General features: G+C 41.5%; 1 protein-coding gene across 3 annotated transcripts in view; it reads right to left on the bottom strand.

The window, feature by feature from the left end:
- Window positions 1-19792, bottom strand: part of scube1 (signal peptide, CUB domain, EGF-like 1) — a 100059-nt gene that overhangs the window by 23206 nt on the left and 57061 nt on the right. For 2 of the 3 annotated variants that reach the window (XM_061072734.1, XM_061072725.1), the window contains exons 7-8: window positions 15472-15561; window positions 9397-9513 (exon numbers count right to left, since the gene is read on the bottom strand). In XM_061072734.1, coding sequence (XP_060928717.1) covers window positions 9397-9513; window positions 15472-15561 — 207 coding nt within the window. The remainder of the gene's footprint in view (window positions 1-9396; window positions 9514-15471; window positions 15562-19792) is intronic. The other variant, XM_061072716.1, reaches the window with a different exon arrangement.

Here is a 19792-nt window from a genome sequence, read left to right on the forward strand (position 1 = left end):
CGCTTGCTCCTCTGTAAGCCTCAGGGCTGTATTCAAGACGTTCAGTGTTTGGAATGAGAAACCTGACTCCAGCAGAGACCCTGATGCTGCTGCGGGGCTCAGCTGCCTGATTAGGACCCACTGACCGACCCGATTGATCAGCACTGCCGCTTAAACCATCCGTCACCACTGAGGGTAGCGTAAGTGAATCCTAACTTCTCACCTCTGACCCCAGCATCCAGAGGTCAAGCGCAGGGTCAGAGTTATGTAAGATGCTTGTCTGTCTGCCTTGCTCCTGAGAAAAAGGCTTAGGTGGAAAAAAGTAGTTGAAACACATCAACTAAGAATAAAACTCTTGTCTCCTAATTCATTTAAACTTGCTTGTATAGCTCATATCTCAAGAGTACGAACTCTGCACAGTGGAGAGTAGCTTTACCAAATATTTGCAGTAAAAAGCAATTAAATGGAATGCATTTGCAGGAACCTGAACCTCTCCAAATAATTACGTAGTACAGAGGATCTAGGTTTCTTGGGAGTGTTGGTTTTCTTCGCAGGGTGTTGCCGGTGGAGAGGACAGACATCAGGCCAGGGAGGCAGCGTGTATTTATTCGGGTATTAAACAACCCCAGTGCTTGATCCTTTTTCATAACAAACAGTCCACAAGTGCATGTGGGCCAAGGGACATTCTCCGTTTTACACAACAATAAAACAGCCAATGATGTGACCCTGGGTTTGGCCAGGGAAGGGACTGCCTGTATTGCTGCAGTCATGTAAGGTTAAAGGGATTGGGTGCATCGGACCAGTGTGGACACAGCGGGGGCTACAGAGTTGTGACCGCTTACTGAGGAAACAGGGACCCCCAGGCAACTAGAAAAAGAAGGTGTATCAACACACCCATATGACACCAAAACCAGTGACAGTAAGTACAATATGTAATACACTAGTATCAATATTGCGGTAGCATATTACAAAATGGCAAAGAATTGCTGGATCCAATTCCTATAATGTATGATTCAATGCTTTTCTGTGTTGTTATACATGAGATGAATATCTTTTGGATTTGAAAATGTCATCCTTGGCTCTGTAAACTGTTTGTTTGTAATGTTTTATGTAATTTTAGAAATTCTAGGAGTTCATCTACAACTGAAAAAACTTTATATTATCAAGAATGATGACAATTATTAGCTGCAGCCATAAAAAAATAATAAGAACCTACTGATAGCTAAACAGGTATAGTGCATTTTGTGGTTATCACTAGGGTTGCAAAATTCCGGGAATATTCAAAGTTGGAAACTTTCCATGGGAATTAACGGGAATATACAGGAATTAACGGGAATATACGGGAATAAACTGGAAATGTTGTGGGTAATCTATACTCACTGTATTTACCTTGTCATATACAGACATAAATATAAACATTTTGTTTTGTCATAGGCTGATTTGAGCCCTGAGGAAACTTTGGGCACTTGACTATACGCTTCTGCATCGTTGTGTCATTCTTAACATAGGTCTTTGCACAGTATTTGCAAATGTACACAGCCTTTCCTTCTACATTGGATGAGGTGAAATGTCTCCACACATGAGAGAGTGCATGTGGCATTGTTCTGTAGAATAAGATGATAAAAAAGTTTGTTAAAAAACACTAATGCAATGCCAGAGATATAAATAGTTAGCCAAACAATTGGAATCGTCTGTACTCATATTTTACAATTGATGGATAAATGAATGGAAATAGGCTAGATGAACAGATGAACAATCCTCAATCAGCATGCTAATATATTTTCCCCAGTAATATCATCGAAACTTACCTGACTAGTCCTGCACACTACAGCAGGCTTCAATAGCCCTGCTGTAGAGTGAAGGATGCTGGGAGTTATCTGTGCATGTGATGGAAGAATGCACAGTGGAGGGTTGAAACTCAACATGCAGTGTGTGCTGCATTCCATACATCTTTAAAATAGAGTTTTGAATGATGTTTTTATTGCTCAGCGTTTAATTTGTGTAGTTTTGTTTTTTTTTCAAAATTCCCAAAATTCCCGAGCTTAACTTCCCGTGGAAACTTTCCGCCCCTTTGCAACCCTAGTTATCACAAAAAGAAAATATTTCTTTGTCGCAACGGTGTATGTGTGTTACCGTCTCTGTACATGTATGTATTTGATGTTCCATTGTTAGACATTTATTTGTGTGTGTATGTATATGTGTGTGTGTGTGTGTGTGTGTGTGTGTGTGTGTGTGTGTGTGTGTGTGTGTGTGTGTGTGTGTTTGTGTGTGTGTTCAGGTCTTTTCAGGTAGAAGAGGAATGCAGGCCAGTGGGAACGTGTCTCACGTGCCAAAAAAACGTTCACCATTCACACAGAAATACACTTCCATGAGCTTGCATGTGCATAAAATACATGCAATAAAATAACATATATCTGTGCTTACTTTGGTCACTACTGGGGACATTACATAGACTTGCAATAACTTCCTGGACACTAAACATAACCATAACCAATACCTGCCTAACCCTATACTCAATAATTGACAAAAAACAAGAAGAAAAACAACAAAAACACTGTTTTCCAATTTGGCAACATGGCATTTGTCCCTAATTGGACAAGCTGTCTCCCATATAACAGTTTTTTAGTCCTTCCTATTACATGCACACGCCACACACGCACAACAACACACACACACACACACACACATACTTTAAGTGATCCAACCTCCAATGGGAACCTTCTAATCAACCATTTGGAAACTCCCGTCTTACACAGTATTAGTTCCTCACCAGGTTCTGTGCTAGATGCTTCTAAGTGTGTGGATTGTTTGTTTCAGTTCTGTACCAAGACAAACGAGATGGAAAAACTGACCCTAGGTGGACGGCTCACTTACGTCTAACTGACTCTTTCAGACTTGAATGGAGAGCGCTGTACAAAACATCATCAGTGAGAGTAGCTACTCAAAGCATCCTGCACAGAAAAGTTTTTGTTTTCATGTTGAAGGCTTGTGTGTGGTGTTATAAAGACATGCACTACTGTGATTCAGGAGTGCACTGAGTTTATCTGGATCAATGATTGTTTCTGGTGTCTATCTTTTACCCCAACACCCCCTCTTTTTACACACTCAGCTTTTGTCAAGAGTGGCCTGTGACGAAACACCTCTTTGGGTTGGCCTGTCTGTCATCATGAGAGGCTGAATCGCCTCATCTGTCAGCACAGATGAAAAGGCCTTTATCAGACTGGAGGGTTTTAAACATGCCCTACATAGTTTATATTGAAATGATTATGATAGACAGGCACGAAAGGACTCATCCCCTTGGCTTTAGAGCAAGGATAGACATGGAGAGAGAGAGAGAGAGAGAGAGAGACAGAGAGAGAGAGAGAGAGAGAAAGAGAGAGAGTCTGTCTCTATCGTTATTTAGCGGCACATCAGATGAGCCCTCCTCACAGTGAGAAGCTTATCTTGCTGCTAAAACAGCTAAATGCCAGCAGTTATCTGCTTCCACCACTGTGATTACATTGGTCACCAGAGTCAACACACACCCAGCAAGATGGGTTGACGTTGTTTACAGACTGCGCTGTCAGGTGCACAGAGCACCCTGGAGACAACTTCCCAAAAATTAACAAAACCTAAAAACTTCCATTTTCAAATGACATCCCAGGGTGAAGGTTAGGATACCACCGATTTGTGTGATCAATTTGTATAGGTGTAGAGCAGAGGTCTTCAACAGGGGGTCCGCGACCCCTAGGGGGTCCGCGGAGGTACTGCAGGGTTGTTGTTTTTTTCAAGAATTTAAATGTCTTTCAATACACATTAACATGCATCCAACATATTGGGAGGCTTATTTCTCCCTCTGCCTGACAACCGCCATCCATCCAAGATAATCTTGGATGGATGGACAACTTATCTAATCTTAGATTAGATAAATTGTGTGCTACCCATCAGGGTCCAACATGTCACTAATGTGGGAGTATGTGTGCCATCCACATATAGCTTGAGGATTCACTGTCTCTTCTACAGGTATGTTTAAAATAAAAACATGAATCTGTGAATTACTTTTAATAGCTCAGTGTTGTATGCAAGATGTACAGTGGGTACGGAAAGTATTCAGACTCCTTTAAATATTTCACTCTTTGTTTCATTGCAGCAATTTGCAAAAATCTAAAAAGTTAATTTTATTTCTCATTAATGTACACTCAGCACCCCATCTTGACAGAAAAAAACAGAAATGTAGAAATTTTTGCAAATTTATTAAAAAAGAAAAACTGAAATATCACATGGTCATAAGTATTCAGACCCTTTGCTGTGACACTCATATTTAACTCACATGCTGTCCATTTCTTTCTCCTTCATTGGAGTCCAGCTGTGTTTAATTAAACTGATTGGACTTGATTAGGAAAGGCACATACCTGTCTATATAAGACCTTACAGCTCACAGTGCATGTCAGAGCAAATGAGAATCATGAGGTCGAAGGAACTGCCGAAGGAGCTCAGAGACAGAATTGTGGCAAAGCACAGATCTGGCCAAGGTTACAAAATAATTTCTGCAGCACTCAAGGTTCCTAAGAGCATAGTGGCCTCCATAATCCTTAAATGGAAGAAGTTTGGGACGACCAGAACTCTTCCTAGACCTGGCCGTCCAGCCAAACTGAGCAATCGTGGGAGAAGAGCCTTGGTGAGAGAGGTAAAGAAGAACCCAAAGATCACTGTGGCTGAGCTCCAGAGATGCAGTAGGGAGATGGGAGAAAGTTCCACAAAGTCAACTATCACTGCAGCCCTCCACCAGTCGAGGCTTTATGGCAGAGTGGCCCGACGGAAGCCTATCCTCAGTTCAAGACATATGAAAGCCCGCATAGAGTTTGCAAAAAAAAACACATGAAGGACTCCCAGACTATGAGAAATAAGATTCTCTGGTCTGATGAGACCAAGATTGAACTTGTTGGCGTTAATTCTAAGCGGTATGTGTGGAGAAAACCAGGCACTGCTCATCACCTGCCCAATACAATCCCAACAGTGAAACATGGTGATGGCAGCATCATGCTATGGGGGTGTTTTTCAGCTGCAGGGACAGGACGACTGGTTGCAATTGAAGGAAAGATTAATGCGGCCAAGTACAGAGATATCCTGGAAGAAAACCTCTTCCAGAGTGCTCTGGACCTCAGACTGGGCCGAAGGTTCACCTTCCAACAAGGCAATGATCCTAAGCAGACAGCTAAAATAACAAAGGAGTGGCTTCGGAACAACTCTGTGACCATTCTTGACTGGCCCAGCCAGAGCCCTGACCTAAACCCAATTGAGCATCTCTGGAGAGACCTGAAAATGGCTGTCCACCAACGTTCACCATCCAACCTGACGGAACTGGAGAGGATCTGCAAGGAAGAATGGCAGAGGATCCCCAAATCCAGGTGTGAAAAACTTGTTGCATCATTCCCAAGAAGACTCATGGCTGTACTAGCTCAAAAGGGTGCTTCTACTCAATACTGAGCAAAGGGTCTGAATACTTATGACCATGTGATATTTCAGTTTTTCGTTTTTAATAAATTTGCAAAAATTTCTACATTTCTGTTTTTTTCTGTCAAGATGGGGTGCTGAGTGTACATTGATGAGAAATAAAATTAACTTTTTTGATTTTAGCAAATGGCTGCAATGAAACAGAGTGAATAATTTAAAGGGGTCTGAATACTTTCCGTACCCACTGTATGTTTATAAATGGCAGTGGCATTGCCACCCTGTACCTTGCACATGTTTAAATTAAAATGAATATATGAACCTGTGTAATATTTGAATAGCTTAGTATTGAATGCACAATAACAGGGTAGTTATGTTTATACATGGCACTAGGCCCAGTTTAATATAAAACACAATTTTATACAATATCTATAGTAGGGGGTCCCTGCTCCATCTCTCCACCTGTTTGGGGGTCCTTGGCCTGACAAACGTTGAAGACCCCTGGTGTAGAGTAATCGGTCCAGTTGCTGTAAAGATAAATACTGCTCTGACATTTGGATGCACTGACATTGCAATCTTCACCCAGATTGAAGAATGAGGGGGAAATGAGTGTTAAGCAACCACAGAGATTTCCTTGCCCATGATGATGACAGACTCTTCATTTGATTTAGATTCTTTAGAGCTGTGATCTTCAATCTGGGTGTTGAACTGAGTCCAGTTCAGGCTGAACCAACAGAGCCCAACCATCCCAGTACAAACAAACAGGTATGGGATAGATATGAATAACAATGTATAATATGTACCTTTCTGTCTAAAGCCTATTAGGAGAATATTATAATTCTGTTAAATTTTATAAATTGGGGATTTCGTAACCTTCTTTGAATTTAATAACGCCTGTAGTTTGGGATTGGATTATTCAAATCTGAATGTGATACAAAACTTAGGTCGCATTCTGACAGTGCAAAGCTGTTGTTTTTTTCCTCCACCTTTCAATTTGACCACTTTGTATTTCAGGCACTCCCTGCATTAACCGCAACAGCAACATTTTACCACATTTTCCTTTACTAGTGATATCACTGCTGTGACCACCAACCAGTACGTCTTTATCCAACCCCCACTCTCCTCAATCATAATTACCTCATTTTCGGTGTCAGAACAGTTGCGCTTCTTCTTCTTTCTTGATGCCGTGATTAACCATTAAAAACCAATTGATACCCCGGGTAATTTAAAATACATTTGTTGCTTTGCATTGACCATTTATGGTTGAATTATTGGCGTGTAGAGGCTGGAATATGAGGCGCATTCATTTATGCATGTTTCCAGGTGGAGTGTGTTTTTTAAAAGACAATTGCATTATAACTAACATTGCATTTAGGTGTTTGTAGATGCAAAGTTTTAGAAATCTGACAATTTTTTTGCTTACTCCTGGTATGAATTCTATGCACTGTTTTAAAAATGATGCCCCTTGAACTGGACTCTCTACTGTATTTATAAATTTCTACACTTTCAAGCACTGAGCACTTGTCTCCCTCTTTATCTCTCTCCTCACTCTCTTCCCCTGTGTGAGTATATTCAGAGTACAGTGAGAGTACTATACTGTATTTTCAGTATATTTTACCAAAAGAAAGCAGAGAAACAACATTTCCTTGCTGAAAACTCTTTAAGCCTTGAAGTTGACATTTCCACGTACAGATGTTTGATCACTGGCTCACTCTAGTCCTTGATAAAGTCTGTTTTTCTACAGTCTCTCTGAGTCCTATGTCTAAACAGCAACAGTCACGTTGCAGGATGTCAAGAGGTGTTCCAGACTCAATACATGTGCATAGATAAGTTCTGGGTTTGAGTCAGTGTGGGTTATCCTGCTTGGTGCCCAGTTGATAGATACTGATTGATGGGCTCTGCCTGCTCTCTGTCTCTCAGCTCCCCTCAGCCCTGATCCCTGTTCAGGGATTTATGAAGCCTGGGGGCTGATCCAGCTCTAAATTATGTGGGTGGGGCACAGCTGGACTGCATGCCTATCCATCTTCCCCACTCAACTCAGACCAAAAAACTGAGGGGGAATGTTTCATTTTTCCACCACTCTAAATGCCGGGTTCTGTCAGGACCACAAATCACCTGGGGAGACAGAGTGGAAGTGTTCGCACAAGCTGCTAGCTTGAACTTGACAGAGCAGACAAGATGTTTTTCTAGTACGCAACAAGCCTGTCTGGCAAGTCAAGTGGTTGGGACAGTTTGTGTTTACACTGATTTAAATTTTTAATATGAACCAAATCCAATGATTCACTCTCTTTGAGACAACCTTCTCAGGAAGAATGACAGCATCAGTTGTTTTGGCATGTTCATCCGTCTATGTTCAAGTGACAGAAGCTGAAGAGCTGCAGGAACCATGAGGGGAGCAAAGGATGAAGTAAGATTTAGATAATGGGACAGTAAATTTAGACGGAGGAGGACTCGATCACTGAAGATTACTCTTCATTTAGACTCAGCTTACACATGTTCCTCTTTTTTCATAAACCTTATCAAAATGATAATTTGTCCCAGAACATTATCTTTCGGTTGTTGTCTGACCATACTCTTACCCATATTAGATCATGAAAGAGATTTATTATTGGAAACCGATTTGTGAAAGCACAGACAAATACATTTGAAAACCTGTCCTTTTGGTATGGTTAAGCACAGAGACAGCGGAGTATCTAAAGTATGTACTTTGTCATTTATCAAAGAACACATTCTGCTCTATTTCCAATGTACATTTAAAATGAATTTACATTTAGAGATCAACTACTGTATTTCCTGGAGCTGCAGCTGGATGGTGCTGTCTGTGTGAGTGTGTCTGTCAGGCCAGTGTATGGGAAAGAGAGAGGGAGAGAGACAGTGGCCAGTGTGGGCCTCACTGTTCAAACATCTCAAAGTTTGCCAACGTGTCGTCTGCCTGCCAGGCCTGAGACAGCTCTGGCTCCAGGATTTAACACACCTACATGCCACATTCTCAAACTACCTGACACTCATTTCAAAAACACACATACTCCACAACACACACACACACAAACAGGCGATATTCACATCATATCAAACGATGCACCCACTGTCATGTGGCCCATACCCCGTTACTGTAATGACTCAAATATCTCCATGAACACGTCACAGACACATGCACACATAAGCAGCAGAAGCAGCCCTATGTTAAATTATAATACACAACTCTTGTTAACTTTGACTGGGTTAAGATGAGAAGAGAAACAACCAGTAAAGGAAACTGATCCTGATTATACCTTTAGTTAGTCTTGAAAAAAAAAGAATTAAACCCTCAATTTGGACTGGATAAAAGTGAAACAGAAAACATGGAACTTTCAGATATTGGAAAATCAACCTTACCCTTCATTTATTGTTCAGCATTTTCTATGTCCACAGGTTGTCAACATGAAGCCCATTTTTGCAATGAAAGTAGTGAATTGACTTTGCTTTTTCCTTCATGTATGCAGCATGCTAGTTGCTAAGCTGAGCATAAACTGTATGTATTTACAGAAACATCATTGCCTCTGCAGCCCCATGGCACCACCGGTAAGAGAGTTGTAATGCAAAATAAACACTGATCCATGTCTTCTGGCAAATCTCTCACTGAACTTGTGAACGTGTGTCCTAACTCCAAAACACAGAATGCTTCCTGACCAGTGTTTGACTCAGTTTCAACTCACCAGCCAGCCTCATTCAGTGAGACTGCTTGTTTAGTCGAAAGCCAAAACCCTATAATAATCTGTTCTACTCTGGGATATTTAGGCCCATGCTTCAGCGGTTATCTCCTTGGACCAACGTCATTGATGTCACTGGCGGGCTTTCCAAAGTGGAGAAATGCTCAGCGGCAAAATCGACAAAAACAGGCAGCAGCAGTGTCAGTGGCCACGACCAGAGCTTAGTGAACAGGAGCTACGCACCATTCACTCTAACTTTAGGCTTGAGGGCCCAACACACTTTCATACATTTACTGACCTTTACATGTTTTGCCATCAGGCTGCAGGGTGAATCCCACGGGGCAGCTGCAGCGCACCCCTGTGGCTGTGTCTTTACATGTCCTATCGCAGCCGCCATTGTTCACGGCACAGGTCTCTGCAGACACCACAAATATGGAAAGAGAGAAAGAGAAGGAGGGGGTGTTATCATGTGACCCCTGCTTCTGAAATATAATGAAAAAGAAATTATAGAAAGTGATGTGGGTTTAGACAAAGCTTCATGCAGTAGAAGAATATACAATCAAGAAAATAGCCCTTTTTTTCATGTAGCTTTGTCAACACACAGATTGTCATGAGATTATTTTATGAAGAGATAAATATGATGTTTATAGACACAGAAAGTCACAACCCAAATTTCTTTATCATTGACAGTAATGTATCAAGACAATCAGACAATAACACATGACACTGTGCTGATAAAGGAGGGTGAAGAACTCTTTGGCCCAGAGGTCGGTCCTGTTTCCAAAAGTGACAAGAAATCAGTTAACACAAATAAGAGGTAGGGTTAAGTTAAGTAGATAGAAAAATAAAGTTAGTGCAAGGTGCTGTAAGTCTAGAACACTCTCGGCAGAACCAGCGTGTATATTTTCCTCAATGTTCTTGTATGTGGCACAGACAAGGTTTGCTCGGACTTGTGAATATTGCCTGAGCTAATCCCAAAACAAACACAAGCTCATGGTAACTCTAGCTCACCTGCCCAGCCGCTGTTGCTTTAGCAAAGCTCAGCACACAATTTCCCAATGAGCATGAAGAAGTGCTGAAGAGGCTGAAATTTGATGTTGACCCTTGACTGAAAGAGATTTAATGAATCTGCACCTAATAACGCACTTTCACTTAGCAACTGTTCTGCTTTTTTTGGATTTCAGTAAATCCAGAAGGCCTAAATGGCACTGCTGTGTTAATGAGTACATGAATTGGGAGTTAAGACACTTGGCCAATGGTCAAACTCAAAACCAAACATCATCAAATCTGTTTTCCCTAGTTCCTAAAAGTTGACATGTTAGAATTCAAACAGCGAGACATAAATCAGGGATGTTCCCTTTCTCTGTGGCAGCTTGTCCCCTTTCATTAAAATGATGGGAGATTGTGTTTCTGAGTCAAGAGAGAAACAGGAAAAGCCCTTTCTGGCCTGGACACACATTGTCAGAGGTCAAGAAATCAGTATAACGCCCTTTAATGCAGTCACAAAGACATCCGAGCCAAGAGGGCCTGTGCTGTCCATAAGGAGACAGGACGGTATTTGCACATTTGTGTGTTCTCTCATACAGCCTCAAACATCAGTCTCAGCCTCGTCGCTTTAATCTCAGGTTTCTTACTGGCATTTGTTCTTCACTTTGTTAATACATCCCAACTCCACATTCTTAATCTTTTTTCATGTCTATTGATCCCTCTCTCTGAGAACAAACACTTTAAATATATTACAAATCCCAAACCCCCCCCTCACAGAGAAGGATCTGGAATGACGGCAGGAGGTTTATTAGATGCTGCATTGTGGTGTTGGCTGGAAGGAGAGACGCTCAATCATCCAGGTAGCCTGCCTGATTGGCCATTTAAGGTACGATAACAGAACCCTGTCCCCTCTGCACTCCCCAGCTTGGATCTCTGTAACGTTTGTGTGTGTGTGTGTGTGTGTGTGTGCGCGTGTGTGTGTGTGTGTGTGTGTGTGTGTGTGTGTGTGTGTGTGTGTGTGTGTACGTATGTGTTGTAATATGGTCTGCGTGCCTGCACAGGTGTATATAGTCAATTTGGTTTGTATGAGTGTTAAAGGTGTATGTGCATGTGAGTCAATGGATGTGGTGGTTATGGGTCAGAATGATTTATACTGAGTACAGTGGGCCCTATCATTATCTGAGGGTGAGCACAGTCCTGCTCACAGTTCCTCTTTTTCTCCAGGCCACATCCAGCCTCAGGGCAAAGCTGAGGGCGGGAACACAGACGCACCGCCGGGCATGATTGATGTACTGGACAGGCCCCCCATAACCCTTTCCGTCCTTGCCTGGTTTGTGTGTGTGTGTGTGTGTGTGTTGGTGATGATAGATTCTGATGACATAGTCTTCTGCTGTTTGTTCAATGTTTAATCTTTCTCTGGTGGATTTTTTTGGAGACAAATTTTTCACATAAATAGAGATAAAATGTTCACCCAAATTTGATGTTGTAAAAGTTACAGACAAAACAACATACTAAAACTACCAATGTTCCCCTCATTTGTGAGCTTACAGGAGGATGCTTGTTCTCCTTAGGACAGAAACAGACTTCTCCCCCTGCTTCCTCTAAACTGAGATAACCTCATATGTAACAAACAGATATGAGATATCAATCTTAAAATGTCAGCAAGAAAGCAAATACTCATATTTCCACAAATACACAAACTATTTGATCAATGCTCCCTGTCAAAGTTAATGACTCCAAACTTCATTCATATTCCCTCATATGTTGTTGAACAGTTTGGATCAGCAATGAAACAGATTAAACCTGCTACTGTGTTAACATGCCATCGTACATGAATCTGTGCACAATTTTCTTTTATGTATTAATTTGTATTCACACCGATCAATAAATAACTTGAGCTGACAGTAACTATTGTGTTCACTTTGGAAGAAAACTTGCAGTTATAAGCATTACTGACTGGTGTCCTGCCTATATGATAGAGATTATCACACAGGCAGGCCCAGTTATTGCAGGCATTTAACTGGAATGGTACTAACAACGGAGCAGGAATGCACAATTTTAAGTGACATGAGACTTAAGCCTCTTCTGTAGCTACTACAAGTTTCAGTGGCAGAGGAATGAGAGGGAGTGAGCATACACATGTCCATCACACTCCTTGCATGGATATGCTGACTGCTGCTAACCACTTTCTGTAAGGGGAGGACACATGTTCTATTGATTAAAGCTGGAGAGCAGGAGAGAGAGAGGCATGTGCACCGTGTCAATTAAAGCACCAGGCCAAGTAACAACAACTGCTGCACTTTTATAAAAAGTTAACAAAAGGGGCACGACCCCTTTCCAGTGCTCAACTGGATACCTACTGCACAATGATGGGCAGCTCAATCAGCTGTCAATCAGCATATCTTTGGCCTGTAATCACTCACACACACTTCAGTTTAGCTCCATCTGTCCTAAGCTGATGTTTATTTGAAAGCCAGGACCATAGCTACTCTGCTCCAGTCCAGCTCCTTGGTCCTAATTTAGCTTTTTATTCATTATCACCATAATGAAGACTCTTGGAAGGACCTATCTAGTCACACACCCTTCCACCTCTCTTCTGCCCCCTTCTCCATTCTTATTTCCATCTCTCACTTTCTCTGAAGCCCGTCCTTGTCTCAGCAGCACATTTTCATTAGAGTTTCAGCTGCACTTCCATTTGTCTTGATCAGTATGTTCTCTGCACTGTGCAATGGAACGCTGTTCGTCAGAGGAAGCAGAAGAACTGATAGCAGTGTCAAATCAAGCATATCGATGCTGTTTAGGCTGTACCAGTGCAACCATCAGCAACCACATGCAAGTGCATGTATTCTTTTTTTATATAGACATGGTGGAGGCACATATATGTGCATCTTTCAACTTATATACTGAATGATAAGTTGCTATTTTCAGTATTAGCTAAATTTAGGGTTTAGTGACACTCCTAGAACTTGAGGTTGTATTCTTAAAACACAGTGGGTCTACTCCAAATATATAATACTATGATTAATATACAAATTAATGAACTTTTTAGATTATTAAGGCAAATTTCATTTAAATGTAATGAATGAAGTGGGGAGCATCTCATAGAATTCACCCAAACTACATATAGCTGCATATTCAACAACCAGTCCATGTTCAGTAGTCAAGGCAACATCACTAGAGTTTTGGCAGAAGAGTAAATTACTTTACATTCTGTTGTGAACTTCATTCCCTTAAGGGATTATGTTTCTATTTGTTAATATTTCTGAGGTGAAATGAGGAAGATTTGTTGTCAACCAGCTGGAATCAAATCATTCTGAAACGTGGAGGCAATTACAGTTCATTGAAATAAATGGCATGTGGCTGGTTAACCATACAAACTATAGACCAGGTTAGGTTTAAGTCTGAAATGTCTATAACAAATATTCCTGTGGTTGACCAGAATCTCATTGTGGGGAAGCTGCTTTGAAAGGAAAACCTCCATACTGAGATCAATATGTTTAATCCCTGTAAGGTATTTCCATGTAATCCTAGTGGGGTAAACATGACGCACAACCCACCACAAGTGGAACGTCATCTGAACAAAGGACATGCTGGTACAACAGGAGGTGAATCAGGGTTAAGCCATTGAGGGGAAGGTAATTGAGGTAGGAGAAATGAAAACAGAGAAGCATAAGGGGGATGAGGATTCATCCTCAAACCAAATTCTTTAGTCTTCCTCCAAGCCACATTGGCCAGAATCAAGTGAAATGAAAGACATTACAGTTTGTACAGCTCATTTCTTTGGAGCAGCAATACTAGGGAGTAGTGCTTCAGAAAAAAACACAACTTATACTTAATTATATTAACCATTGAACAATTCATAACAACAATGTTTAATTGAATCACTGCATTTATTGAAAGAGCAAGGTGCAGAAGTGTTTTAAGTCTTTTAATTTTAGGCATTTGATTCCTTGGTATTCATAGTAGAGTAGGACACCCAAAGATGAACCTAAAAATGTATTGATTTAACCAGTAGTTCGTTAAATGAGGTTCAAGTATACCCAGGAGTTCATGTGACTCATGCAGCCACACCGATTAAAATTAAGTTTGATGTTTTACTTGCAATCATCCCATGAAGATTGTGATCATGGACCAGAGATCAAGATGGTTGATCGCAAAATCAGAGATGGTGGATCGTAATCATGGTGGTAGCTGATCGTGGATCATAAGGGTGGACTGTGAATCCGGATCCTGATCGTGGATTGTGGTGACCGATCATAATGGTGGATTGTGATGGTGGCAGCTGATCATAGACTATGATTACAACGAGACTGCTTGATAAACAATATGTCTGTTCACATAACATAACTGAGAATAACTCTTCCACTTCAATTGTCGATGCTGCTCCCTTCAGTTCTATCAGACAATTTCTTATCTATAAATACTTGAAACATTATGTGAAAAACTGTTTCATCTGATCAGTGTTGTAAATGCTGTAATTGTGTTGATGTGTTGAGGTACACGTGGCATGTACGGCACTTCTGTCCGTCCTGTGAGAGGGATCCCTCACATGTGGCTCTCTATGAAGTTTCTACATGTTTATTCCCTGTTAATAGGGTTTTTGGGGTAGTTTTTCCTTACTCTTAAAGAGGGTTAAGGGCAGAGGAAATTGCACCTTGTTTAGACCTATGAGACTAATGTGATTTGTAAATATGGGTTATAAAAATACAATTTGATTGATTGATTGACTGATGACAATCCATTTGAGGTCTTCATCATGACAAATGTTTGGGACGAAACATCCATTCGGTCACTGGGCTCTCCAGTCTGCTGACTTGATAGAACTCAAAGCCTTTAAAAATTATTCACTTATAACGGGATGTCGGAGGCAGTTTTATCAGCACCATGGGATATCATAGGAGGGGGGGTTCTTTCTTCACTTGTAAGCTCTGGAGACTTTGATTATGAGATATTCTGCCAAATACATAGGGTTTATGGTGTATTTATGTAATTGTGGGGCAAGTTGGTTTTATGACCATTTTCAGGATTTTCCTTTTCTGTTAAGATATCAAAAATAAGGGAAGTATAACACAAAACATTTGGAGAAAAGTGTAACTGGAAAAGTAAAAGTTAGAAAACCTAAGAGCTATCAGGCAATATCAGTATTTAAAGTTGGGGAGAAAGGGTTTAAAAGAAAACAGTGACCTCTTTCACTCCTTTTTCATCACGTTTGGTAGTAGCAAAACTGTGACTGTGGGAGTAGACACAGTGGGCACCAAAGGTTTACAAAAAAACTTGATAAAATAAAGACAGAGAGAAGGGGACAAGGAAGAACGCAAAGGAGTAGAGTCTGGGATACAAGCACAAGCGCCATGGCAACACATAGAAAGAGGAAGAAAAGAGTTACCCATAAGTAGCCGCCGTTTCACCCGCTTGTCCACATCAGCTACTGACGTGGCATTGAACTCAGAGCTCTCAATTGCAGCCTCATCTTTCTCTAAAACACAAGTGACAAGGGGACAAACAGTGAGCAGCAGGTTAATGAGAAGCCCAAATGACCAGACCTTCAGCCCCTCTTGGCGTTTGAGCAAAAAACCAAAGCCAAGAAGCAAGAAGCGATGAAGAAGAGCCAAAATCCCTGTTAGAGTGTTAATCCCCAAACAAATGATAAATATCCCAGAGGAAATCAAAAGAACAAAACAAAATTAATGAAAATGATCAGTATCAGTGTGTAGCTTAAAAAATTAAGCAGTTGTAAAGGAAAGTGGGTAGGTAGGACAGGGTAGGGAAAACGTTCATGGCTTACATATGAAAAAAGCTTTTGTTAAATGAAGGAGGTGTGGGGTTTGGGGAATGGAATAGGGTTGGGGTGAACATTTTTGGACTTTTAGTTCTGATGTTGACATTGCTTTTGTCACCGATGGAGTTTCTGTCTTCCATATCAAACAGCCACACTTTGTCAGCAATGATTTCCTTGCATTAGGATGAAGTTAGAAGACAAGAAAGAGAGGGAAGAGAAGATATATGTCCAACATTTCCAAGACAAGATGCCTTAAATGTGGGCACAAAGACAGAGGAAACGCACACTAGGTGATGATATAGACAAGAAAGAGGAGAGAGGCTGGTGCAGAGAGGGAAGATGCAGAATTAAACAGGAAAACATGAAAAACAGAGTTGTGGTTAAGTGATTGAGAAAAAAATGATGAACAAAGTAAGAAAAGAGGAAGCAAGATAGAGAAAGGGACCAAAAGAACACTATCGGTCCCATCAAGACACACAATGGAAAGGAAGGAGGGGTGCACACACTGAGAAATGGGGTTTTGAAGGGGGGTGTAGGGAGGGCAGGCGGAGACATAAAAAAGCAGGAGGAGTCTGGGGGCAGCGCTGGTTGCCTGTTTGTCTATGGAACACATCACAAGTGGCTTTAACTGTCAACGCTGGAAAAACTATATTCCCAAAGCTGTGTAAGGGTGTGTGGGTGGGTGGGTTAGGGGGTGAAGGTGGAGTAGGGGGTGAAGGTGGAGGGAGAGGGAGGAAGGTAATATTGGTTGTAGAAGGGGGGCGAGATAGCTGTTAAGATGGCATATTCGTGATTTTGGGGATAGTCATGGGACCGGGTGAGGGAAGCCTTTCTCTGGGCCTCAGTCATTAGGGCCTGAATCACGATCTCTATGTTAATTAATGCTACTGGCCGAAATAGGACTGGCCTTTGATGTACACACTCCAGTTGGGTTGTGGTTTTTTTGGGGGGGGGGTATATTGGGGTAATTAACATGCCCTCTATTCCTTGGCCCGAACCCTCAACCATTGTCTCCCTCTCTCCTCTCAAAGTGAAGGACTCTCTGAAGTACACTCAGGGATGAATGGAGGTTTTCTGGTGCTCAGCTAACTGGTAAAATGTGAATGTGTGTGTATGTGTGTATGTGTGTAAGAGCCTGTGCATACCATTGTGTGTACTTTAAAGAGTCTACTTGCTCGAGCGTGTGAAAAGATCTGTCAGAGAGGGAGATAAAATGTGTGTGCGTGAGAGAGAGGTGGATGTGTGAGACAGGTTGAGAAGAGGTGGGAAGAGAGGAGTCCCAGCCACTGGCACTTAAAGAGTGTATGGGACTAAGCGGTGGCCGGAGGCCCACAGAGAGGGGGGCCCGACCTACACAGAACGGCGGCAGGGTGGGGGTGAGGGGGAGCAAAACCATTTAACACTGCTACAGCGAGGAGAAGAATGGTCAAAATCAATGAACGGCTAGGAAACAGGAGGACCAGGGTTTTTTTTTTAAGTGTTTTTACTTTCCGAAAGTAAAATATGAAAAACAAAAAAGGAAATGAGGAAGGGAAACCATACAAATGCAATGCAGGCTCTCCCATGCAGCAGGGCAAGCAGAAAAGCATAGAGATTACAGAAAGAGGCAGAGAATGATGGATGATGTGGCACATATGAGTGGACACGTGCAGTAAGATTGACATGTTGCAGTGGAAGTCCCTGTCTATCTATCAAGGTGTGTGGAGCAAGAACAGAGGTTGATGGATGGGGATGAGGCTTAGAGGACATTTATTGATGTTGGCAGGTTTTAGTTTTCAGAGATCTGGTAGCTTTTTATTAGGAACTTGTGATGAAGTGAGGATGAGGAGGTAGTGAGAGACGGGAGGAGGAGCAGGTTGAGTTTGCTTTCGTTAAAGCTTCACCTAAGATCAGGCTGCAATTGAGATGTCTGCTGTTAACCACAGAGGTTAACATGTGGCCCCACCCCACCACCCAAGCCCTATCCACCCATATACGCACCCGCACACACACACAATCACTCTTTCCTCATGTGAATTGAGGATAAATCCTTTTTTCCACCTTAGTTTTAACATGGATGCTCAGACAAGACAGGCAATCAGGTACTATCACCAGAAAGCAGGAGGAGGAGGGGGAGGAGGAAGGGGAAGCAGAAGTGTAGCACTATATTGAAAGGGTAAGAGGGTGGGGGCCTAAAAGGTTGGCCCACAGAGTAGCTGGGAGTCTTGGACCAAAGACACAGGGGTCCTTTCTCTCGTCAAGAGATACAGAGAGAGAGATAGAGAGAGAGAGAGAAAAAAGACACAACATTAGGAAAAGTGGGAGAGGAAGGCTCCTGCTCGCACTCATTTGGATTCCTCTTCGCAGCTCTCTCTTGATGGTGTGTTTTACGTCTTCAGAGCAGCTGAAAAATAAAAGGGTTATCGGCAATCAAAACCTGTTGAGAGAGAGAGAGAGACAGAGAGAGAGAGAGAGATGTTTCCCATGTTTGAATACAGCAGGAAGCCCAGTGAAAGCAATAACATCAGAGAGTTCCATGTCCATGTGTGTGTTGGACAGATATAAAAATCTCTCCAGGTCACATGTACAAATTTTAACTTACACTTTATCTATAACGGTTATATAAATGACTATATGGGGAAAAACCATTAGTTCAATTGGTTCCTCAAGGTTTACAGTTTCAATTACAACTCAAGCAGAACATGACCAGTCACAAGGAGTCCCAAGTAGCCCATTAGTTGGACGGATATTTGGTGACCTGTCATACTGCCAGGTTAGAAATTCTGGCAGCAGGGGAGTAAAAAAGACATTGTGATTCCAAGCTGTTTTGGGAATTCCAGCTTCGATTGAAATGCCATGAACACAAATCTGAAAGAAAGGAAATCCAAACTCTTGTTTGGCATTCTTCATTTGAGGATTCTGAGGAACTGCTGGCTATCTGACATCAACTTACATTTCATTACTGAAAAAGAAAACTGCTGGATTTATGGGAAGTTTTCTACAAATGATTAGGATTCTGTCCTTACTCCTGAAAAACCGCAAAGCAGTTATTTTTTTAGCTGCATTGTTTCCTCTGAGCTCAAGTTTTCCTACTTACAATATATCTTTTGGTACCTAAACTGTTGGAGAGCAGGACTTGTAGGACCATGGCCGAAATGCTGTTGTATTGTACTGTAATTTTGGATCAGCTTCAATAAGAAGATAGCTAAATTAATATATCACCTACCCTACTAATAGGTATTTTTTTAACATAGTTAACTATTGCTATTGTGTGAGTCTTGTGCATACTAGATGACATTAAGGATACGTTGTTTATAAATGTATTAGTTTATTCCCTCAAATTATGAGTTTCAATGCAAAGTAAAGGAACAGAAACAATCTCTTGTCAGTGATAACAGAATATTGTCTATAACATTCAAAATGTGTCTATGTATAAACATAAAACTATTAAACCTGAACCACCCATTTAGACTGTACATGACATCAAACAAGCTGCAACTGACTACAAAAGTAATGAAGTGATGATGAAAATTTCTTTTGGACTCTTCAAATTATTTGTTACATACATATCAGCAGTAAGGAGGTGAAGAATACAGAGTTATGAATAACTCCACTTACCTGAAACACTTGATTCTCCCTCTACTCTTTAGAGAAATAGCAGGATGAATGAGCATCCTCTGTTTAGCCATTTTCAGACTCTTGAGGAGAATCAGGTCCGGACTTTCTCCAGAGTTTGCCTTTCACACATGAACAAAGCAGCAGCAGATTGTCCGCTCAGACGCTTTCACAACAGCAACAAATCTTCCATAGTATTCGGGCAAGGGATGGTGCAGCAGGCAGAGACAGGATGTAATGTATTAATTCAGCTGTAGAGATTACATTGTTTTTGTTTACAGCGTCGGCACTTTTCACCATAAGCTCTCTTAACATTTCCGTTGTTGTCTTCCAC

This window comes from Limanda limanda, chromosome 1 (assembly GCF_963576545.1).
Source record: "Limanda limanda chromosome 1, fLimLim1.1, whole genome shotgun sequence".
NCBI lineage: Eukaryota > Metazoa > Chordata > Actinopteri > Pleuronectiformes > Pleuronectidae > Limanda > Limanda limanda.